The sequence below is a fragment of the Amblyomma maculatum genome, chromosome 11 (genome assembly GCF_055883805.1).
Source record: "Amblyomma maculatum isolate TAMU_Amacu chromosome 11, ASM5588380v1, whole genome shotgun sequence".
NCBI classification, from domain to species: Eukaryota; Metazoa; Arthropoda; class Arachnida; order Ixodida; family Ixodidae; genus Amblyomma; species Amblyomma maculatum.
In genome coordinates, this window is record NC_139354.1 from 162,920,603 (window position 1) to 162,945,559 (window position 24,957).

At 47.4% G+C, this 24,957-nt stretch overlaps 1 protein-coding gene and 1 long non-coding RNA gene across 2 annotated transcripts in view; one reads left to right on the forward strand and one right to left on the reverse strand.

The window, feature by feature from the left end:
* RyR (Ryanodine receptor) overlaps positions 1-24,957 on the forward strand; it is a 1,181,579-nt gene that overhangs the window by 561,810 nt on the left and 594,812 nt on the right. The window contains exons 50-51 of the mRNA XM_084584752.1: positions 786-991; positions 1,271-1,369. Of these exons, the coding sequence (XP_084440878.1) occupies positions 786-991; positions 1,271-1,369 (305 nt within the window). The remainder of the gene's footprint in view (positions 1-785; positions 992-1,270; positions 1,370-24,957) is intronic.
* Positions 1,602-6,244, reverse strand: LOC146175333 (uncharacterized). The gene is made up of 3 exons (XR_014702219.1): positions 6,209-6,244; positions 5,736-5,857; positions 1,602-1,671 (listed from the first exon to the last, which is right to left on the reverse strand). It is a non-coding gene; the product is annotated as an uncharacterized LOC146175333 (long non-coding RNA).

A 24,957-nucleotide genomic window follows, 5' to 3' on the forward strand; every position in this document is an offset into this window, starting at 1 on the left:
AGCGTCTCCCAAATGGCACCACATGAATACATGTCTGAAACTCTAGCGAACGGCCCCAGGCTAGCATGTTATGTCCCCCCCCCCCCCCCCCCCTTGGCGACGCGATCGGGGGTCAGGATCCCCTGACCTCCTAGAAATTTCCGTTTTGTGATAGCGTTTCGCTATTGAATTAGACTACAGTGTTTTGTTGTCTGCTATGCCGAATACGCCTCATGCCTTCCGTCTGCGACTGGTTAGAAGTTCGAATCACGGTCTTCCGCATGTGGGCAGGTTTGCCCGCTTACCTATGGCAGTGACAATTGTTTCCTCCTCGCAGTTCCGTCTTTGATTGGCTGCCCAGGGCAGAATTGTTCTTTGCACTTTCCACAGCGCCTGGTTTTCTTGTGCAATACATATCTCATTGTCAGCAGCTGTCGGAACGAGTACCAGATGGCTCTTGCCAGTGATTCGCCACAGCTTGTTAGCTTTGATATATTCGGGTTACTAAATGATCAACGCGGCTTGGCACCGCCGAAAGTGGACGCAGAGAATAGTTTGCGCCTACTTCAACTATTACCATAGATGAGAAATAATTAAAAAATAGCTGCTCGACATGAGGGTGAGAGAGGGCAGACGAAATGAAAGTGATGATGACCAGCAATTTTTTAAAGTGAAGGTGAGGGCGAGTGATGGTCACAAAAAACAAATTTAGATGAGGGCGAGAGAAGGCCACCGATTGAAATGTGAGGGTGAGAGAGGAAAGGCCAAAATGTGAAAATTTGCCCACCTCTGCTCCTACTACGTAGGCGTCGGTGGCCCCGCCGCCGTGACCGGAAGCGACAGCACTGGCGGCAATGGAGGCGTCCCCCTGGGCCTCATCGACATGCAGATAGCGGAAGGGGTGAAGTTACAGGTGTGCCTAATCCTGCACCACCTGTGCGATCTGCAGCTTCGCCACCGCGTCGAGGCCATCGTCTGCTTCTCGGAGGACTACGTTGGCAACCTGCAGTCGGTGAGGATTGCCCTTGCAATAGCTACGTCTTGAAAGTTCCAACTTGACATAGGGCTCAACCGTTCGCCGTTTTTGGGAAACGGCGTCTGGTAAACAACAGCTCAACGTTATGAAGGGAATGAGCGTTATGAAGGGGTATTTACTTCCAAATACTACGTTGTTTTTACCAGACGTGATTTCCCAACTAACCTGTTGAGCCAGCTCTGTCGAAAGCCGTGCAATTCCCGTTCCTGCACTCGTTTCTTGAGATGCCTGTACGTCGTGGCCTTCTCCCCGCAGGACCAACTGAGGAGGTACATCGAGATCAAGCAGTCGGACTTGCCCTCCTCCGTGGCGGCCAAGAAGACCCGCGAGTTTCGCTGCACGCCCAAAGAGCAGGTGAGCAGGCACGCTGACCCGCAATTAATTGCAAGAAATGTCCAGTGGTTCTTCCGCGTGACATTGCACGACGGCCGTCTCGTCCGTTAGTAGTGTAATACTCAATCATATGATTATTTGTCTTGCTATGAAGAAGAACTATTAAGGTCTTTAGTGCAAACTAATCAAAAGGAGAAGGCAACACCATGAAGCAGCTTACCACATGAAGATATATGGCTCAGTGGTTTAATGCCGGCTAAGCTCACCTTTTTGCTGCTCGCAACCTAGGGGCGGTGGCTGCTCACAGCCAGCTTCACAGGGAGCTGCGCGAAATCCAAGAATGCAGGTGCACACAGAAATTTGAATCTATCTGTTTACCTCCGGAATAAGCTGCAATGCGCTAACACCACTGGTGCACCAGTCTCGTATGTCATCACTGGGCATCTGCTGACTACACCAACACACTGCCCTTAGATTTCATTTTATTACCTTAAATGCCCAGTTGCATAAGAGGATACAGCTGGGGATACAGCCAGAAATCTGAAGCCACAATCTGTGGGTTGTAAGCAGGTGAGGCAAAGTAGCATCACCACACCAGCGCACTGCTGCTGTGGTCTACATCAAAGATACAAGTGGCTCCATGGGAAAAGAGGGCCATACACCTTAAGATAGAAAAACCATTTAAGAAAACATAGTACAAAAAGTGGCTGTGTTCTCACTCCAAGTGACAATTTTTCATCTTCCGCACATTGAGTAGTTCCCACATAGCGAAGGTATGCTGTAAGAATATGGCTAACGTGAAAGCACATAACAATGACCAACTTTCTTTCTTTGTGCACGTCAATAGAAAAGAATTGTTTCACACAAAAGCTACAATAAGAAATTTTCAACAGGGCACATAGTAAAAAAAAAAAGTTTCTTTCGTCAATCTTAATTCACCCACAGTCCCTTGTCTGGTCTTGTAAAACCAACCAAAATTCCCCGAGGCTTTCCCTTGGAATGCAATTTGCCCTTTGTGTTTAAAATTCTATTCCAAGAAATTTTGTATACTGCAAACAACCTCTACACACTCATCAAGTTCAGCAAAAACACATTATGTGAGAATCCTTTATATTTGTAAGCATTTTGCGTTTTTGTGCGAGTACATGACTTGCTTTGCCCACTTGTACCAAATGTTGGATACGCACTGCAGTTTGGCTGACTCAACAAAGCAATATATTATTAATGCGCAGTAATAAATTCCTCCTATTATGAAATTGGTAGTATTTTTAAGACGAAACCCCGCAGGAGGCACCTGTTAAAGCAGGTGTTTGTGAGTACTGTGCGGCACCACGGACACCGAGCACCCACGCTTAGCCGTGCGTGGCATCGTCGTGTCTGGGGAAAAGGCGATCCTGGTGGTTGAGCCGATTCCGAGTGTTTGGACCTTGAAGGCCCCTCGGCGGAGGCAACACACCACTTTGGCCCACGCTTCCCATACACGGCACCTCCGGGCAAACCCATCCGGGGGAAATCGGCAGTCGCCGTTTCCTGTCCTCCCCTGCATCTTTTACTTTCCAACGAGGGAAATGTTTTAAACAGAGACAACGCAGTGAACTAGCCGAGTCATTTAAGAGTGACGATAGGGTAATATCCGCAAATCAGGAGGCAACATAAGGTAGCAGAATACAAAGCAGCTTATAACTGACGGTCTTCTCTGTCACATTCCTGGTATAATTAATTGTGAAGAAGAATTCTGAGAAATTTTTCAAATATCAAAGAAGCGGGCCTAATAACATAGCTGTTGTCAATTCCTTTCGGGCAACTCAGAGTTGAATTCTGAAATGCTGACTGAATCAGGATCTTAAGTACTTTGAGAACATTTGTGTGTAGTAGGTGAACGGCAGCTTTTTCGAAAAAAAAAAAAAAAGCTTGTCCAATAGGGCAACAGGCTCTGGTTTCGGATAATGCAGTCCACTAGAATATTGTCCTCGTATAGAAGAGTCTACTACATGGGGCTGCTTCTTTCGCTAGTTTCAAGAAGGATAGCTCAAGCATCACACCCGAAGTTGATTAACTAAACTATATATCCTGCGACGTAAGGTAAACCGGGATATGTGAGAGTGGGAAATGGGATGGTAGAAGGTACCATTACTTCTTTCAGTGCCTTGATTTCGCTCTCAGATGAAACGTCTGTCTTGACAATGTAGTCATGTGCCGCTAGCTGTTACGGCCGTCGCGTCTAGCATATGTCGTTCCCTTCCGCTCATTAACCTTACTTTCCCGAAGAGAGCCTTAATTTGTCTCTATATAGGGCTTGAAATGAGTCTTCAGTGAGAGTGTCCTTCTTTAACGCTTTAGAAGTTTCTTGCATACTTTCAGCTAGGTGAACTCATTTCTAAGTCACTGCATCGAGTGTCACTTTCATCATTTATTGGCCTCGTTTTACCACTTCGAGCACAAGTGGTGTCATGAATACCAAACCATTTTTGATTGTTTTCATAGTAAGCTTAATACCATGTAAAAATTTAATTAAAATAGTTATTTGCAAAATTAAAATAATGGTTATAATACAACACATTGGCTAATATATTAATTGTAATAACATTTAAAACTCAACCCTACAATGTTTACTTTGACTGTTATACTAATACTTTATATCATGCAAGCATTTTGCAATTTACATTACATTTTTATGAAACTATTTTCATCTTCGGTGATACACGGATGGTTTCGCATCTAGCGCTGAAAGACGGTTTCGCTGTTGCAGACGAGTTGCTGTCATGTAAGCCTTGAAAAAGCTTTGATGTGATCACTGCTCATTCAGTTTTGTTCTTTTGTTCCTATTCTTGTACAAGCATGCCGCAATGTATGTCATGCTTGTCGAACGTATATCCGTTCACGTGTGTACTACGTTGGCGACATGCCGCTGCAGCACCTACCTTCTGTGTGTTTTCATTTCGGGGCTGCACTCACTACGAAACCCGCGAGCGATAGCGCGAAACCAGACAGAAGCCACCCGCCGCCGCTGAAGCAGACACGGAGCGAACAGTGAGTAGGTCACGCCCCTTGCGGCGGCGGAGAGCGTAACTCAAGGAGAAACGTTCCCATTGTTCCCGCGGCGATTGAGAAGACCGTAAAAAAGAGCGCGCTCTCCCTCGAGACCTGCCGTGCTTCGCCAAGGTGTACTATAGCCACACCCGGGTTCGAACCCGACCTCGGCGGCTCCGTTTCAATGGAGGCGAAACGAAGAGGCGTCGTGTGCTGTGCGATGCCAGCGCTGTTGTTGTTGTTGTGGTTGTAGGAAGAAGGAAAAGAAAATGCACGGGCCTGCTACTGGCTCTGTAGCTGAGCCACATCCGCTGCCTCGTGCAGATAAAAGAGAAAATAGAGAAGAAAGAAAAGCAAGAGGGAAAGAAAGACGCGCGCCGCAACAACAGCCGTCGTCCACCACCAGCGGTGGCATGTGCAATGACGGCCTACAACAGATAAAAATTCGGTGCCAGGCCAGCCCCCGCCGCAAGCAGCGGTGACCCACCTGCACCAGCCCCGCTAAAAATCCTCAGGTGGTCGAAATTACTCCGTAGCCCTCCACTACGGCTCCTCTTTCTCTCTTTCCACCTTCACTCCCATCTTCCTCCCTTCCCTTACGGCGCGGTTGCGGTGTCCACAGAAAACAAGTGAGACAGCTACCGCGCCTTTCCCTTCCTATAAATAAATCAGTACTATAGCCACCTGGCTGGCTCACAGATGGCACCACACGACCCTTTATGCTAGTGGAGCATATACAGGAACACTACTTTATGCCGCCGCAACAGCAATAGGCCTAGCACAGCTCCGACCGAAGGGCTGAACCATGGAGAAAGGAATGGGCGGAAGGGTTCAGGCGTCGCTTGTGCCGCCGGTACCGCAAGCCCCGTCCTGGTTACATCGACACCCGGCGATGTAAACTCTGGCGAATAGCGCTCTCACGAGAACTATTACACCACCGAACGAAAAGCCACATCCGGACGCTTAGCGCCGGCTAGGGGCATCGTTTATACATCCTCTGAAACTGCATCTCCCAAAGCGGCTGCGCTTTGCGCCTAGGCACTGAGATGGCGCTGCAGTCGAAGTTTGCTCCACGCCGACTACGCCCCGATACGGCAGCGCGACCAATGCCGCAGAAGCTGCGTGCACTGTATTTTTTTTTTTCAAACAAATATCCTGTTTTTTGTGTGAGTGTCTGCGAATCCTCAGCTGTACTGCACATGTTACCCTGCAGTTCAATGTGGGCGCAGGCATTGGCCATGAATTGTTAATCGGTTTACAAGTACCACGCCCCCGCAGGGGCACCTTGTGTAAACTAGGTGTTAGTGCTTGGTGCCGCCAAAGACCCTGAGCCCCCTACCGAAGCTGTCATCCGTACCGTGGCGAAAGGTTGAGAGGTGGAGGGAAGAAACCTTGAACGGTGGCGGTCGAGGCCATGGTCAAGTCTCGGCCGATGGGCTCCTCGCCTGTCCACCAGGCGAGGGGCTCCGGGACCTTCCTCTGCGTATAAGGGTGAACCAGAGGCGACATATATTAGGACCCCTTAAACTATCCATACTGCATGGAAAAACTACCTTTAAAAAAACCTGATATACCCCCGAAAAGGAGTCGCACCGAAGTGACGCAAAAAATCACGACATCAACTGAGAACTTTCCAAATTTCTTGTCTTGCGCTCTGTAACCGAATCTCAACCAGTAAATGAACTGTCAGTCTTTCTGATTGCCAACTCTCTGAAGGCCATCATTGGGGCAAACTATAAAGCGAAAAAACTAGGATCTGGTGACCTGCTAATAGAGGTATCAGACAAGAGTCCGTCTGAGAACCTCCTCACAACAAAAACATTTGCTCACCTTGACGTCCAAGTATCACACCACCGCAGTCTTAACTGCTGCCAGGGAGTGGTTTCTGAGCGAGACCTCCTAAACGAAACAGAATCAGATCTCCTTGAGGGCCTACAGAACCAAGGTGTAACAGCAGTACGAAGAATAACAATCAGGCGAAAGAACGAAGAAATAAAAACATATTGTTCTCACCTTCAACCAGAGCACACTTCCTGAATTCATCAATGTGGAGTTCATCCGATGCAATGTTAGCCCGTACATACCAAGCCCGCGCAGGTGCTTCAAGTGTCAGCGGTACGGGCATGGTAGCCAGACACGTCGAGGACGCCTTACATGTGCAAAATGCAGCGCACATGATCACGCAACCGATAATTGCAGTGCAACTGACTACAAGTGTGTGAACTGTGAGGGCACCCACCCTGCATACTCACGGTCCTGTGCAGCCTTTCAGGCCGAAAAGGAAGTAATCAATATAAAGGTAACTGAGAAGATAACATACGGAGAGGCGCGAAAAAAGCACAGAATGCATTCCTCCGCTCCCTATGCTGACGCAGCCCGCAGAGGGGCCAGGCTTCGTCTAGTAACGATGGGCACGCAGTGCAATGCTGCTGACGTGCTCCCACTACGGCTCCTCGCTAAGCACCAACCGGTTGCACCAATCTTTGCAATCCCGGAGGTCACTTTCTCCCAGACGTCCGGGACACCAAAGACATCTGAGAGGGACTTTGTTCCTCTTGAAAAACCTCCTGCCTCCATCTTCACCAGAGGCGATGGAAGTGAGCATGGACTCCGCAGCGTCAGCGGCACCTAGGGAGTCCGCCAATGAGAGGCGGGGCCTGCTAGACCGCCTCAAATAATAAAAAAAAAAAAAACATACAAAGCCCCCTGATAAGGGCGGAGAGTCTTAACCCTACTCTATATTCTTTCCACACCTACCAAAATGGCTACCGAGAGCATCATTTATTGGAACTGTCGAGGACTCCTAAAAAATCTGGATGACGTATATTAAATCCTCGCCGAACACCAACCAAACATAGTTTGTCTGCAAGAAACGCATCTGAAACCAACAGACACAAGTTTTCTCAAGCAGTATCGTGTATTCAGGAAAGATAGGCAAGGCAGTACTCACCCCTCCGGTGGCGTTGCCATTATAACACAAAAGTCAGTCGCTTGTCGAAACATCTCGCTTAACACAGACTTAGAGGCAGTGGCAATACAAGCCTTAATATTCGGTAAAATAACAACGGTATGTTCGCTGTATATTCCGCCAGATCATAGACTATGCAACAAAAAGTTTGAAAAGCTGATTGACCAACTCCCAGAACCATGTCTGCTGGTCGGAGACTTTAATGCCCACCACCCATTATGGGGATGTACAAGAACGGACTTCCGAGGTGCACTAATTGAAAAGTTATTGTCCTCAGGATCATGTTTGCTCAACTCAAAACAGCCAACATACTACAGCTTAGCTCATAATACGTACACAGCCATTGATTTAGCCATTGGCTCTCCGATGCTCTTGGCAGCTACAGAGTGGGTTGTTATTGACAATCTATATGGAAGCGACCATTTTCCCATCTCTGTGAAGTACACAGGCAATAAAAATGTAAATTCGTCTAATCCCAGGAAATTTAAAGAATATGCGGCCAACTGGGAGTTGTTTAGGGAACACTTAGCTCTGCCCTGTTCATTAGTTACTGCCTTAGGCGTTGACGAATCTCAACTCTTGATCACGCTGCACATTATAGATGCTGCGGAAAAACACATTCCACAAACATCAAGTAAGCCACGAAACAAACGAAGGCCGTGAAGGAATGCAGAATGTAAGACTGCCCGTGAAACACAAAACAAGGCATGGTCGAAGTTACGCCGATACCCCACGGCTGAAAACCTAATAGGATTTAAGCGGGCAAAGGCAAATTGCAAACGTGTTCAACGCATCTCCAAGCGAGAAAGCTGGTCATCATTCCTTTCTTCTGTGAACTTTTATTCTGATGCTCACAAAGTATACAACAGAATAAGAGCACTCAAAGGATATAGCACTCTCCCAACACCCCTTGTCAGCACTAGTGGTGACTCTCTTGAACACCAAGCAGACACACTAGGGCAACACTTCGAATACGTATTCAGCTCAGCGCACTATACAGATTCTTTTTTGCGACACAAGGTAACTGGGGAGAGGAAGCCTATATGTGATAAAAGACCGTGCACAGGAGGGTACAATAGCCCTTTCACCATGCAGGAGCTGAAGATTGCACTTGGCACATGTGCGAACACAGTACCAGGTCCTGACAGGATCACATATGGAATGCTCAAGCACCTGCATACGGACACGCTTGAAACCCTACTCTGCCTGTATAATAAAATATGGGCCACAGGACGCTTTCCTTAAGCATCGAAGGAAGCGATCATTATCCCGATATTAAAACCCGGAAAAGAACCCACTCTTGCTGCCAGTTATCGGCCTATCGCTCAAACCAGCTGTTTATGCAAACTTTTTGAAAAAATGGTAAATCGCCGCCTTCTACATTTCCTTGAATACAATGGTCTTCTTCATGAAACCCGAGCTGGTTTTAGAGCTGGGCGGTCAACAGCTGATCAGCTCATTGCATTTGAGTCTTATGCAAGGGATGCTTTTGTACATAAACAACACTGTTTATCTGTCTTTTTCGATCTTGAAAAAGCATATGATACCACTTGGCGCTATGGTATCATCCGCGACCTCTTCTCTCGTTTGCATCACAGGGAACCTGTTGAATACAATACGTTACTTGTCTGAATGGACATTCAAAGTTCGTCTTGGCAATGCATACTCAAAGTAGTACATACAGGAAAATGGTGTCCCTCAAGGTGGTGTTCTCAGTTGCATACTTTTCATTGTCAAAATGAACTCTTTAAAAAAAACTACTTCTTGCTCTGTATATGTTGATAACGTCCAGATAAGCTTCAAATCTTGAAACTTGACCATTTGTGAACGACAGATTCAGCTAGGTGTTGTCCAGGTGGACTGATGACAATGGGTTTAAATTTAACTCTGAAAAGAGTGTTTGTGTACTTTTCTCTAAGTAGCTTGGCATCAGACCTGACCCCAACATTACACTGAATGGTCAGAGCCTTGTCTTTAAAAAGGAACATAAATTTCTTGGCGTAGTTGTTGACGAAAAACTTTCCTTCATTGCCCACATAAAACAGTTGCGACTGAAGTGTCTCAAAGCAATGAATCTGCTAAAAATTATCTCTCACCGGTCATGGGGCACAGACCGCGACTGCCTTCTGAGCCTTCTGAATAGTGTAGTTCTATCGCGCATTGACTATGGCTCGATGGTCTATTGGTCAGCATCATCCTCTGCGCTAAAATTGCTCAATCCCGTGCACCACCTCGCCCTTCGCCTCGCTACGACGCTTTTCGAACTAGCCCAATTGCTATCCTCTATGTCGAGGCGAACCGGTGATCACTGCAACGAAGGAGAGAATTTACTTGTGTAACTTATGCTATGAAGGTACTGTGCCAACTGGGTCATTCATGTCGCCTGCTCCTGCTTGACAAAACTAGCACTGCACTTTTTTCAAGAAAACCATCTCTGACACCACCATATCCAATCAGAGTTGCCACGCATATTGGACATCTGGATGTTCCGATTAACAGTCTTCATACAACTTCACCAAAAGACTTAATTGCTCCTTGGGAAATGCATGCTGTTAATTGTGACCTGTCGTTTCTTGCAGTGGGGAAGCACGCATCCTCTACTGCCATACAGCGGCACTTCATGTCACTTCAGGCGAAGTACACTTGTGATGAATATTACACCGATGCTTCGAAGTTTGCTCAAGTGTCCTGTGCAGCACATGGACCGCAATTTTCACTTTCAAAAACACTGAACAGACATACAAGTATATTTACCCCTGAATGCCATGAAATCCTGCTAGCTGTGAAGCACATTATAGAAAAAAAAATACAGACATCGATCATCGACACAGACTCCCTCAGAGTTTTAACGTCCCCATCCTTTCGAAAGTGTCACAATAAGAACCCAGTCCCAAATTCACTTTATAACTCCCTTATGTCTGCCCATAAACTAGAACTTAATATTACACTGTGTTGGGTGCCAGGCCACCGCTGTATACCAGGTAACGAGGCAGCTGATAGGCTTGCTGCATCAGCTGCCCTTCGAAACACTACAGACACTGACAACATATATCAGGATCTCAAGCCTCACATCAAAAACACGATCCGACAACAATGGCAAGAGGAGTGGGACACGGCAACGGAGAATAAACTACACACAATAAAACCAAGGATACACTACAGAAAAACAAAACAGATTCAAAGAAGTAGCTCTGTGCAGGCTGAGAATAGGTCACACATACACGACACACTCATACATTTTAACGAACTCTCCTGCACCACATTGTTCGAGATGCGATTACCGGCCAACAGTGCTCCATGTTTTAATTGAATGTCCGAGACTTGAACAGCATAGGAGACGTCACTTTCCTGAATTATACACGAAACAAATACCCACACATCCATCCATCTTTCTTGGCGATCATCCAATATTCCCTTTAGAAATACTTTTTAAATATTTATTAAAAGTAGGCTTTTTATATGGAATCATTTATCAACATCAGCCCATTTCTTTTAATTAAATGGCTTTCTTTTAAAGAAATTGTTGCTGGGGCAACTTATTCTTTTAACACGTACATCTTTCAGTTTTACTCAACCACTAAACACCGCAATGTTTTTAGCCACCACTGCTTTTAGACTACACACTCCGGAAAAACTTTTAGGCCCTATACACCACCGTATACATCATTAAACACCTCACCTCGGACATTTTATTAACTTCAGTTGTCACTTCACCTTCTCTGGCCAAAGATGCCCTTGCGCCATAAAAAATCAGTCCATCATCATCATCAGGTACCATGCGCTGCCGGTTGTTTATCGAGCACAAAATTTTGAAAATAACCATTCAGAGGGTAGGTGGTGTCTTTCAGTTACCTTTTCAGAATGTGTGCAATACACACTTCCGAGGAAAGGATATTTTGCTAAATCTGCAAACATGCGTTCGCCGAAGAAGTGCATGGTTTCCTGCTAAGGTGGCTTCATCGCTCCTCTGAAAATTCTTGCCGACCTTGTAAGTGCCTGTCCTCTCTCCAGAGAAGTGGATCCTCTACTTCCGAGGAAGCTCCAGACGTCCTCTCGGCGTCAGGTTGCGAGAACTCCAGCGCATGCTACCCATGCATGATTGCAGCTCAGGTCGACACGGAGGCTAGGCCGCTGCCACGCTGGCAGAGGTAGCTTCGTCGGAGTTTCTCGCTGCAACTCCTGCCCTGCCGTCGACACTTCAAACTGACCATCGGCCTCTGTTCAGCTTGGTGCTCCCGGTTCTTCAGCACCAGCGCCCATTCAGCCTTCCCAAAATGCACAACAGCCCGTAAGTGACCTATTCTCTGGGCGGAGCACGGCTATGGCCACCCAGTTAACACGCCGAGATGGACATCCAACAGTGCGACATGAGGAGACGTGCTCTCCAATGGACTTATCGGCACCTCCATCCGTGTCAACGAGCACCCGTGCCCCTCACAAGCGTCCTTCGGAAGATATTCAACCGAATTCGTCGTCGGCAAGTGGTGGCTATCAAGGAAAGCGCTCCTGTTTAACTATCGAAAACCAGGTTGCACCTACACCGCGGTCGACCTCTTATAAAGTGGCGATTAAATCTCTAGCCAACAAAAGCCTTACCGATATACCAAACAGGATAATCCAGGCTAACTTGGACGCGTGTCTCGGAACCAGAGGTTTTCGGGGCTTCACGGCAAGGAAGAAGTCAAACATTTGAAGGCCACTGCCTTCGCCCCGGAAAGGGGGAGGGTCCGCGAGGCGCAATAATCCGTACAACGGACAACCACAGACCAAATTTGGCGAACCGCTTTTACTTTGGGCAAACACAAGGAGAATAACGAAGTCGCTACTTTTGCGATAAACAGAAACAAGGAAAACCGCGACGGAACAGAAAAATTGAAAGGAACAATAGCACAACCAGGCACTCACGCCGAACGTCCGGAATCCCCGTCCAAACACGACACGACGAAAGAACACTCCGTCCAGGTACGCCCCGCCAAACGTTGTCCCCGCCGGACGAAGCAAAAAAAGCCCTTCCCCCCTGTCGCGCGGCCTTCTTATCGGGAAACCACTATCCCGGCTTCCAACGCGCGGATTCGCTCTCACGCGCACGTGCTGCCGCGCCTGTATTTGGCGCGAGTTTTAAGTGCATGACTGTATTGCCGCGGCCGAGGACCGACATACTATAGCTGTGTGGCTCCCGACACTTACTGCGGTAGAACGTATCCAAACGCTTTAGTTGTATTTCAGTCGCAAGTGTATCTAGTTGAAGGCTCCGACTTGCAGCGTTGCGTCGTTTACAACGTCGTCATAAACGAAGATCAAGCCAACCTTCAACGTGAGCTGTACTGCCCAACGCACCGAGTCATACAGGCCCGACATAGGGAAGGAGCGTTCCTGCACGATCACCTTGCAAGGCCCTCCGACACTCCCAGCCTGTCTGTACTACTACGGCTGCATATTAAGGCCACGGCCGTATAAACAGAGTGTGGTTTACTGTTACAACTGTTTCCGGGCAAGGCACATGCGCAAATCTTGCCCTTTTTGCTACTGCCGATGAAGGTGCGTCTGAAGGAAAAGTAACGTACTGATGCGGCCTCTGCAAACCGTACGACCACGAGATAACGTCTCCAAGTTGTCCGACAAAGCAAAAGGCAACGCAGAAGGCTCGTCTTCGGAACGCTAAGCATTGGCCAATAGAAGACATGAAACCAGTGCAGACATCCAATCGATTTGCAGCTCTCCAGTGGGATGATGAGTGGCCAGAGCTTCCTGAGCCCGCTTCGAATGCACCTCCAGCTAAGACAGTCTAACAATACGGTTCTCAAGAAACGCCGTCGACAACAGCCAATACAGCAGCGTACTGATCTACCAGACGACAATATGGCTGTACTGGATGAGCAAATCAATCGTCTCTTAGCAGAGGTCTCTAAGCTCCGACAACACCGCGAAATGCATGGTCGTCGGCGAGCTGCAGAAGTAACCGCCAAATCTAGCAATTGCCCAGCACCGCCGCCTTCATCCCGCGCAACAGGGCCATTTGCTGCCTCTTCCCAGTGTACCAAAACGCCCAATGATAACTCTGCAATATCGCTGCTCCGCTATATGGTCAACCAGTTGTCCAACCTGGCATCTGTGATACTGCAGCGCTTGGACTAGCACACGAAAATGGCGAAATCCGGTCGTCCTGGTGTACTATAGTGGAACTGTATAGGCATTTCCACGAAGGTGGCCGAGCTCAAGACCCGACTGCGATTTAACAAGCTTCGGGTGTGTGCTATGTTACTTCAGGCAACGAATGCCTTGCCATCCATTCCGGGCTTCAGCGGCCACGTGTCTCCTCCAATGACCGACGTCGCGTGCAGACTGCTTCTCCCCGGGAAAGGCGGTGGTATATGTTGAAACGCGTATTCCTCATGTGCGCCTTTCTCTTGAAAACTGGTGCACATCATACCAAGAGGTAGTAGCAGTTGCTGCGGAATTTCTGAAAGGAACCGTTGTTCTTGTTTCATGTATACGTTCGACCAGCTGGAGGCGCCCCTTCCCGTATAAATCTTGGCTGGCTATTAAGTGTTCGTCGGCAATACCCCGGGTGTCCAATTTTAGTCGAAGGCGACTTTAACGCCCCTCACCCAGATTGAGTGTATCCGACTGCAAGCCCTCGTGGTAGGCGTGATGCCCTGTTTGTTCTGCTTAATCACCCTGGGACAGCAACACGGCCTGTGCTCCAGACTTGACGTGGTGGTTGGGTGCGGGTACATGGTACATGGAGCCAGACTGCTGGGGAAGTGATCACCACCCTATTGTCATCGGTATCAATTCTGTTCTGTGATCAACTGGGACAGCAAGCTTTCGCCCTTGTCTCGACAGTATGTCTCCAGATTCGCCGTCACTCGTATACAAAGAGCACTAAACAATGCTACTACCTGGATTGGTGTAGGTCGACCGGCACTAGCCCGCCGTCACGCTGAGCTGGCTGTTACGCGAGACCATATTTCGGGGCAGGCACGTACACGACTGAATGATCTTACTGAGAAGGCTCGGAGATATGAACGCGATCTATCGCGACGCCAGTAGCATGCATGGTGTGAACAATTCCCTGATAAATCATCGAACGCCTCACTCTGGCGAACGTTTCGCGCAATGGAACACGGTCGTCGTTCTACTGACGCAGCAGCAACAGCATGCTTTGCGGCTAATCTGTCGCCGGGCGATTTCGCCAAAGAAGCTGCTCGAAACTTTTTCCCAAAATGCGATATACCTTCAGCTGCAAATCTTAATTTGGCAGGTATCCCTGCAATCGCATGGAAACTATCATCTGCTGCCGACGCAGATGGAATTGCGAGCCCCTTTTCGATGTCTGAGCTGCTGGCTGCAATTGACGATGCGAAACGGAAAACAGCGCCCGGCCTGGACAAAATTCATCTTACAAGAACCTCAGTACTGCTGCACTTCCTGAACTACTAGATACCATAAACAAAGTGTGGCGTGATGGTGTCGTACCCGAGAGCTAGAAAACCGCTGTCGTGATCCCTATTCCTAAACGTGGGAAGCCTCCAACAGACCTCGCCAACTTACGGCCAATCTCCTTAACATCAACGCTTTGCAAGCTTGCAGAGAAAATTCTAGCCACGCGGCTTTCTTGGTGGCTTGAACAGCACGGTTTTTATCACCCTGCTCAAATTGGATTTCGTCCATACATAGGTAAGAGGACGGGTTGGCTGTCTTGGCATCAGCAGTTCTATCATCTACCCGCAGCCGCAATGTACTTACCATATTAGCAATGGATGTTGAAAAGGCATATGACATCAGTCATGCTGCAATCCTGAATGCCTTTGACATTCTTCATCTCCTTCCGGGAGTACGCACTTTTGTCGCATCATTTTTGGACGGAAGAAAATTTGCAATACGTCTCAGTGCTGACACAGTTGGTTCATTCGTTTCATTACGTGGCGTATCCCAGGGATCAGTATTGTCTCCAACGTCGCTCAATATTACTTCCATCCCATTGGCGTGGCGCTTACATGATATATCCCTGAAATCAAGTTTTTGCAATACGCAGATGATATCACGGTATGGAGCACTCACCATGATCTTCTCTCTCAAGTGGCAGCCCTTCAGTCAGCATTAGACGTCACCTCTGATTACGCATCCTCCATTGGCCTTCAACTTTCTGTGTGTAAAACTTCATACACGTCAGTCGCCAACCGCTGGGGACGCCGTAAACTTACCTCAAATCCAATTCGTCTCTCTCTATCAGGCACCCCAATAAAAGAAAGTTCGAGCCTGAAAATTCTGGGCTTAACAATTCACCAATCAGGATCAGCGACTGCTTGGCTTTCTCAGGCAAAAAAGCAAGCATTTCAATCTATGAGTTTAATAAGACGAATTGCACCTAAAACGGGTGGCGCTGGCTCGTCTGTTGCACGCCAGTTAGTGAGAGCGGTTCTGCAGCCACGTATTGTTTATCAGGCCCAGTTCCAGCATCTTACAAGAGCACAATGGGATCGACTTGAAGCCGTAAATCGAGAAGCTATGAGGACCATAACATGCCTTCCACGACTCACACCGGTCGTAGCGTTACAAGAGAATGCGCAGCTCAACACCATCGATGAACTGGTGCAGCATCGCCGTGATGCTCGCAGACTCAAGGCCACTTTGTCACATTCCACGCAAGCACTGAGGGCGTTTGCAACGTCACACATTATTCTTGAGCCACCTGCGCCAGTTCTCCCTCCCTAGAAATTTATACAGTTAGGAAACAACAAACAACTGATATCCGCAGACCAACGTCTGCCAACTCGGCATCGTTGCTTCGCCAGAAATTTGAAGAGCAAGATACTCACCTGCCTCAAGATTCCATAGTAGTGTACGTAGATGGAAGCCTGCAAGGCTGTGAAGCCAGAACGGCAATATACTGTCCACGGAGACCTAGCCTGAATCAGACCACTACGTTTTAGCTTTCGGAACCTCCCTACAGCCATGTTGTCATCCGCACTGATGCACTTCAAGCAGTACGTCTGCTCCGACGTGTCAGCCGCTGCCCTAAAATTTGCCAAGACATCCACCAGCTTTCGGCGCGCATCCCACAGTCAATACGCATTGAATGGGTCCCACGGGATCTGCTGCCTTCCCAAAGTCAAGCTGACTTTGCAACCCGCCTCGTGAACCAAGACGAATCAATCCCACGGCTCCTCGAAGTGGACGACGCTACCCTCCTTTTGTCAAGAAAAGAGCACCTCCGGCGCCGCACACATGCACTTATCCCTCCGTGTGCGATATCCCTTCCCCGCAGTCTCACCCGTGCAGAGGAGGTTGGGAGGATCCGGGTCGGTGTTGCCCTTACACCAGCTGTCACTAGGACGTGGTCATACTTCCAGCACTTATATCCCCGCCCAGGGTGCCCGATCTGTAAAAACGAAGATATTGAAGCCGACATCCTCCACTTGCTGTGGGACTGCCCAGCACTCAAACCAGCCCGAATCCGGCACCTGAGCATAGCTGGCCTTTCAGCAACCAATCCTGCTTTATACGTCACTTGGACGCAGGGACCTCATCATCGCTCACTTCTGGACTTGATAAAATCATTTAATCATTTATTCATCCTTCATCTCATACCCTACTGATGTCCTGAGGCAATAAATATCGATGAAAACAAACAAAAAAAATTGCCTAGCATATGACCTAATCATCTATATTATACATCTGTCTACATCAGGAACAGCAAAAATCTAAAAAGAAGAGCCACCAAAGTTGTACTCAGTGACACAATGCAAAGCGATGGGCCGAGTGAAATTCAATCAACTGATGGGGGAAAAAATTAGCGCTTCATGGTTACTTAGAGATCGGCACCTCTGGATGAAAATGTGCATTGATCCTAGGTTTCTTTTTTTTTTTTTTATGCAGGAATATTACTAAGAGCTAGTGCCGCAGTCCTCGAAGAATATCTGGCCGCGGAAAACTGGCGTCGACGTTGCCCATATGGACCTGGCAATCACTTCGCTAAGAGATGTAGAGACGATTGTGCACGTTTTGGAAACTATGCAAGGCTTGTTGGACCTTTAACTGCTTTAACCGTGGAGGGACTGTCTACTTCAAACAGGACGAATTTATCTTATTAAAGATAAAAGGGGTGTAAGCCTTTTAAAATGATGAAGGTTCAGAAAATATAAAGTGCACTATATATATTAACCCATGAAAAAAGTGCGCTTCGCTGCCGTAATTTGAAGAGGCTCGCTGATTTGTGCCCTTTTAGCCAGCAGAAAAAGATACAGAAACAAATTAACCAACTCATGAAAGGGGCGAAGAAAGCGCCAAAAGCTCTTATGAAAGTATGAAATTGTCAGGTTAGAATATATCCTATAACAGGAGTTGTGTCGATCTTTTATAAGGCAGTCATTATACCACTTCAAGCCTCGTGTTCAGATAGCATCAACTGTCAGAGGCTTCAAACGTACGCCTCGCATATTTTTTTTTTCGGGGTAGCTCAGAAGGTTAATGATGAGGAAAACGTTTATTTCTACGGAACGCGATGAAAAAGAAGTGAGCATAGCGAGCACGCACTCGCTTCCAAAGCAACCTACCTAGATCACGTCGGCAAATCTAAAAATAAGGGGGGCACTGATGGTCCGCTCTTAAGACGCTAGAGCATTTCGCACATACGGACAATGCTTGCCACTTTTCATTTTTTTTATTTTCACAGTATTTACTCACCGATACTTAGCGTCTGCTAACGTTGTATTTCCATTCTGAGCAGTGCACCTCTTAACGCAGTTTTCATTTTTCAACTATTTTAATTATTTAATAATTGCACACTCTGAAATTTACTTAATTAGCATCATAGAGCATCCTGACATCATTGAACCCCCTTTTTCAATTTTTTTTCTTAAGTTCTTTAATTCTCCGTTAAATTAGCCTCAGTGATTTCGTTAACTCACTATCGTCTACCACAAACCAATCGGTCATCGATCACTAGAACTATAAGGATTATCACGGTACGATTTCTTTTACTCAGGCCCGCTATTATTTCCGAAGCGCGGTGCGGACTATAACTACTACGCCGACGAATGTTTGACCGGAGTACTTGCATATCGCTTAACACCGCGACTGGCGAGATTGAATCACCGTTAAGTGTTTGAAGACGCGGTGAAATGCACACCGAAAAAGTGACTATTCTGCCCAAAGCGATAATTATGCAGACGCCCATTTTTTTTTTTTTTTTTTTTCAAGGAGCAGCAATCATCCTTACTGTCACGGCACTCAAGTCCATAAGCCTATAAAGCGCAGATAACGACTCCACAAAGCGCGAGCAACGTTTCCATAGGCACCGTGCAGAAACCCAGGGGGCAGCACTCGCGGCGAATAGGCAGCGCCACGAGTGAGCGCCGGAACTATAGTGAACTAGAATAGGATAGGATAGGATAGGAAATACGTTAGTTTCTCTACGAGGGTCTTGTGCTAGTAGCGGAAGAGTTCCATCTTCCGTCTTCTCACAGGGTCGGTGCCCCTATTCCAGGGCTCCGCTGAGCTTCGCTGCTCGCTGGGCGTGCTGGATTAAACCTAGTTGGCAATCCAAATCGCCGCTGGAGAGCCGGCTCTCCCACTGTTCCGCACTCGGGTCTTTACGGAAGCTGTCGTTATTTTGACATTGCCACGTGATGTGGTATAGCGAAGGTTTGCTACCACACCATGGGCAGGTGTCTCGATATTGTGACGGGTAAATTTTGCTCAGGGTATGCAGGTTAGGGAATGTTCCTGTCTGCAGTCTTCGCCAGTACACGGCCTCTTGTTGTTTTAGATCCCGATGAGGCGGCGGATAGCGGATCCGTACCCCCTTATAGTAGTTAAGAATGTCGGAGTACGTAGGGCCGACTCGCTCGGGTCGATCGTCCGATTGGGAGGAAGCTCGGCTCGTGTACCCTCGAGCTACCTGATCGGCGCGTTCGTTCCCCGCTATGCCGGTGTGTCCTGGCACCCAGTAGATGTTGTGTTTGACTTTTGATGGGGTCGTGCTATGGAGGAGCCTGAGGGCGGCGCGACCTATGCGGCCGTTCATGTAGTTACGGCACGCTTCTCTAGAATCTGTAAGAATGGTAAGGGACGTGTTGCATCGATACCCGGCTACCACCGCAAGAGCAACGGCCAGCTCCTCCCCTTCGGTTACCGTGCATTCCCTGACTGAGGCGCTAGCTAGTTCCTTTAGGTTGGAATCAATAGCTACCGCCACGGCGCTATTATGTGAGCTTCCTGTATACGAAGCCGCGTCCGTGTATACCGTGGTGGATCTTGTAGCTAAATTTAGTTGTACATACTTCGCCCGGGCTGCTCTACGGGCCACATGCAAGTTGGGGTCCATGTTCCGGGGAAGGGAGCTAACCTTTAGCGTCTGGCGAATTGCGTCCGGTATGCTCGCAGTACGGTTCTCGATTTCCGCAGTTGCACCTAGCCCCAGTCGCCTAAGAAGCGAGCGCCCCGTAGGAGTCTGCTGGAGCCTGGCTATCTGCGTGACCAGTTGGGCTTCTTTGATCTCTTCGAAGGTGTTGTGAACGCCAAGAGCTAGCAGTTTTGCGTTAGAGGTGTTCATTGGTAGGTGCAGGGCTGTCTTGTAAGCTTTGCGGATGATGACATCTGCACTTTCCACTTCTCCTTTGTTGAGGTTGAAATACGGGAGGGCGTAGCCTACGCGACTGAGTACCAGGCTCTGAACCAGGCGCAGGGTATCCCCCTCTCGCATACCGCTCCGCTTCTGCGACACACGCGTGATCATCCTGGCGACCTGAGTGGTCGATTGCTTGAGAAGGCCGAGCGTATGGCTGCATCGCTGATTGTTCTGAAGCCACATTCCTAAGACTCGTATCTTGTCTCGTTCGGGAAGTAGCTGTCCTTCGAGGGAGACATTGAGGGTCCCTTCTTTGTGTTTCCCTTTGTGAACTCGCAAGAGTTCGGATTTTTCTGTGGAGCAGGCGAGACCTCGTGCATGGACATATTCTTCTACGCAGGTAGCCGCTGCTTGCAGCCGTTCTTCTTTCTGGCCGAGCGATCCGGAGGTAACCCAAACCGTGAAGTCGTCAGCGTACATGGCGTGCTGTATGCCTTCGATCTTCTCAAGTTGTCTAGCGAGTCCGATCATAGCCACATTAAAAAGTAGTGGCGAGATGACGGACCCTTGAGGTGTGCCTTTGTTGGGGGTCGAGAATTTATCGCTGCGAAGGTCTCCGAGCCCAACCGTTGCAGTTCGGTTGGAAAGAAAGGCCTTCACGTAGCTGTGAATCTTCTCGCCACAGTGGAGGTTGTCGAGTCCTTCCATTACAGCCGCATGGCTAACGTTGTCAAAGGCCCCTTTAATATCAAGGGCCATGACCGCGTTCTCGCCAGCGCTGGGGACATTGGTGAGGACTTCCTCTTTGAGTTGTATGAGGACGTCCTGCGTGGAGAGGTGAGCTCGGAAGCCGAACATGCTGTGGGGGTACAGGTCTTCATCCTCCATGTAATTTTGGAGCCTCCGAGTAACGACACGCTCGTAGAGCTTGCCTAGGCAGGAGGTGAGTGAGATAGGTCGGAGGTCGCGCCACTAGAATACTTTCTAGTGGCGCGAACAACGACGCTCGGGCACGCCGATTGTCATTGACGCCGCCAGATAGCGCCACTGCAACATCTTCTAGTCGACTTTTCAATACTTTCTTGCAATAGTGCGACATAGCACCGATGGTTTTGTGCGCCTATTCAGTAAAAGTAGGGATTTTTTCCCTATGCCGACGTATGTGGACCTCCACCCACGATAGAAGGCGTTTCATTCGACATTATTCGGGTATTCGCCGTTGCACTAGGGTGAAAGCGCTCTTATTTCGCTGGCGCCTGCTACAGCTCACGCGGGACGAGTTATCGCGCACTATAAATCGTTACGGCACATTTATTTGTATGGGAAAGGTATTTTTCTGAGCCCTGCAGAGCCCGCTTTATTACACAGCCAACTCAACTGTCAGCAGCAGACTGGTAGCAGAGTGGCCAGGCATCGTGCGCACGTACGGGTTCTTGCATCTCTCCAACCACGCCGCAGTAACTCTCCTTTAGCCAATGATAATGATTATATTACACTGCGCTATTCGGTATCCACTGGTAACCAGGAATGCTCATTTTAGCGTGGTATCTGCTTAGCGTTAGGAAATGTGCCAAATGGTAAAGTGAGGAGCAGCTTCAGGCTGTTACATTTTTTTTTTTTAGACAAAGTGGTCATGAAAAAAAAAAAAAGAATTCCTACGCTTTGAAACGAATCATCCAGCGATATTCTGTGGCGTCACCATTATTCTCTGTTCATAGCAACAATATCTGTTATAAATCATCGCTGTAAGCCAGGTGCTAATTAAGATCTTTTCATCATCTCATATGCATAACATACATGCCAAAAATACATACATGAGGAGGGCAGAGCAGTTTTGTTTAAGTACTTCACAAGGCTTCTCCACTGCTGTTTTATTTTCTTTGAGTGCATGGGACCATCAACAATGAGTGGTGAAATTATACACAAACAGTCATCCATCTTCAGGTGCTTTGAAGCTTTACATTGCGCTGGTTAATGCATTTTGTGAAAAAGTGCATGCGGGTAGTTAAGCAGTGATTTCAGCTGCACCAATTTGACAGTGGTCAGAGCACCCAAGTTAGCAGGTTTGCTTGGCCAGTAGCATATACTGAGTACAAGCTGTCTGCTTGAATTTAGACTGAAGCAGGTTGTAAACACATTCTCAAGGTCAGCCACAAACTGGTATCACTTGAAGGGTACAAAAGGCCTCTGTTGTCCTTAAAATTAGTAAAATTAGCCAAGTTTAATACATGTGACATCTTTTTCTTTTCAGAACAAGATTAAAGCCTTTCTCACAGTTAGTTTGAGGTAGGATTTGAGGTAGGATAGAGAGACCACAATTGTATACAGCTGCCAGCCAACTGGCTCACCCCAGGCAATGTCTTATTTTGAAGTTAAGTAATTAGTAATTATTTTTTTAAATGACTAACTTGCCTTTAGACAATAACTGAGTTTGCAGAATTTGAGAGCGCCTTCTAAAACCTCCATTCCATTTATTTCCGATAAAGAAAGCCTCATCGTTTTTCCAAGCTCTAAAGAAAGCCCGCGAAATACAAAAATTATCAGCCTGTATAGCGCTGAGACTGGGCTGTTCAGTCACGGCCGCAGCTAATTTCTGTCACTCAAACCATGCATGGTTGGGAGCACAACAATATCGTAGCGCATGAATGCGTCAGTCACGTGATTTTTTTTTTTTCGCGGGCTTTCTATAGAGGTGGGAAAAACTATGCACGTGAGGTTTTCTTTATCGGGAATAAATGAAATGGGGGTTTCAGAAGGTCCTCCCCAACTTTGCAAATCACATTTATATGAACCCAATACTTAGTAAATTAGAATTGCAAAATGAAAAATTGCCTGCACCGTTTTTTTTTTATCAGTATTTATTGTCTTAGGGCATCAGTAGGGTATGATATGAAGGATATGAATAAATGATTAAATAAATGTGCCAGCAAGAGTTCCAAGAATATACCATGACTACGCGGAATTGAATTTAATTTAATCTGAGCTGTCTGCTTTATTGAGCCAGTGGTAGTATTCGAGATCACGCAAACAGTCGAAGCTTTCTTCCCCCGAAGTTTTCCTTTTGTTCAGACCTGGTGCGCCAGGTGGCTGTCAGCAAGTGGTTTCTCATAGTTTCTCTGGCCTTACTGAAATGGTTTATTTTTAACCCTTGGCGGAAGTTAGCTTGGACACGCGGTATAAAATATGTCGGCTATCGTTTGGTGCCACAGGCTTAATAGCAAGAATCTGCACAGAGCACAACTCTCTGCAACATCAATATTGCCCACATCCAGCCTTGGCTTCACGGGTTTGACGGTAATATATGCCGGACAACCCGGCAAGAGTGTATGCACCGCATCAGGTGCCTGTGATGGCTTTTCACGCGGTATATCCTCACTTCTGCCGTTGATCATATATATGCGTAGTCACGCAGCAAGATGAGATGCGGCTTGAAATGATGCTCACACACTGCCAATGTTTCTGTGAGAGGCTTTTCCTGCCTTCACAAGCTTCGTTTCCACTTTGTGCGATGTTTATTGTCCCTCGGAGAAGCAAACAAAGGTGACTGGAGCATCCGGATAGCCGCGCTTCGGCATCTCGGAGCAAAAGTGCGAGTTGGTCTTTTTCCTGGCCATTTCGAACATCGCATGGTGCTTTTGAAGAACTGAGATGTCTTAGTTGCTGTGATGGAAGGCAGAACTGAAAGTTCGAGGCCAAAATCGCAAGAATGTGCAGACTGCACGGCGCGCCAAGCCTTGACTTCCCTTTGCGGACGCGCGCGCGGTCCTATAGGATGGATGGATGGATGGAATATATGAGCGTCCCCTTTGAAACGGGGTGGTAGCAGTAGCTATCATGCTCATTTTTCTCATTATATCTTAATTATTGATTTAGAATTGTTAACTAAGCCATCATTCTATTTATTAAATTTTGCTCCTACATTACTAACATTATGTCACTTCTCTGCTTTTAAGCCACCAATCTTCCAGCCGTGTTTTGCTAGTTTCCACCGCCGGTTTATTCACCCGGTCACTGTTATCTCTAAACCCCAGAGCTTCAGGAACAGTGATTGCGCCTGCATCAACTTCCGGATGGATACCATTGCATTCGAGTATAATATGGTCAATTGTTTCACTGGAGTTTCCACATATAGCACATGCGTCATCTCCATTGTTAAACTTCTTTTTGTAGCTGCGTGTTCTAAGGCACCCTGATCTAGCTTCAAAAAGTAGGGCACTGCCTCTTGAGTTATCAAAGAAATCTTCCTTCCTGATCTGCATTTTCCACTTTCGGTATAATTCCACACTCTGTTTTTTTTTTTTCTTCGAATTTATCCAATTTTTACCTTCTGTGTTTTTCACCTGTTGCTTAATGCTCTTTATTTCTCCTAGTTTTCTAGTTAGTTTCCTAGTTCTTTTCCTCCATTGTGAGTCAACGCTTTTTAGGTACAGGTATTTAAATACCTTAGCTGCCCATCTGTTACTGTCCAATTTCCTCAGGCGTTCCTCATATAATATTTTACTCTGAGCTTCCCGTACTTCGAAAGATGCCCAGCCCATATCTCCCTGTACCGCCTCATTTGTAGTTTTGCCGTGGGCACCTAGTGCTAATCGTCCAACGGATCTCTGATTTGTTTCTAATGTCGACTGTACCTCTGATTTTAGGCACAAAACCGCATATCCGAAAGTAAGTCCGGGCACCATATTTCCTTTCCAAATACCCCTCAATACCTCATTCCTATTGTATCCCCACAATGCCTTATGCTTCATTATCCCGGCATTCCTTCGCCCTTTGGCCTTAAGTGATTGCTCATGCTTTCCAATGTATGCCAATCCTTCGTTTACCCATACCCCCAAATATTTATACTCTGCTACTCTAGGTATTTCAAGGCCTTGAATTTTAAGACCCTGATCAGTTGAGCCGTTGAAAATCATCAGACCCGACTTAACTGCGCTGAAACTGAAGCCTAGAGCGTCCCCTTCGTCTCCGCAATACTTAACTAGAGTTTGCAATTCTTCCAGACTCTCAGCTAGCAGCACAATATCGTCTGCATACATC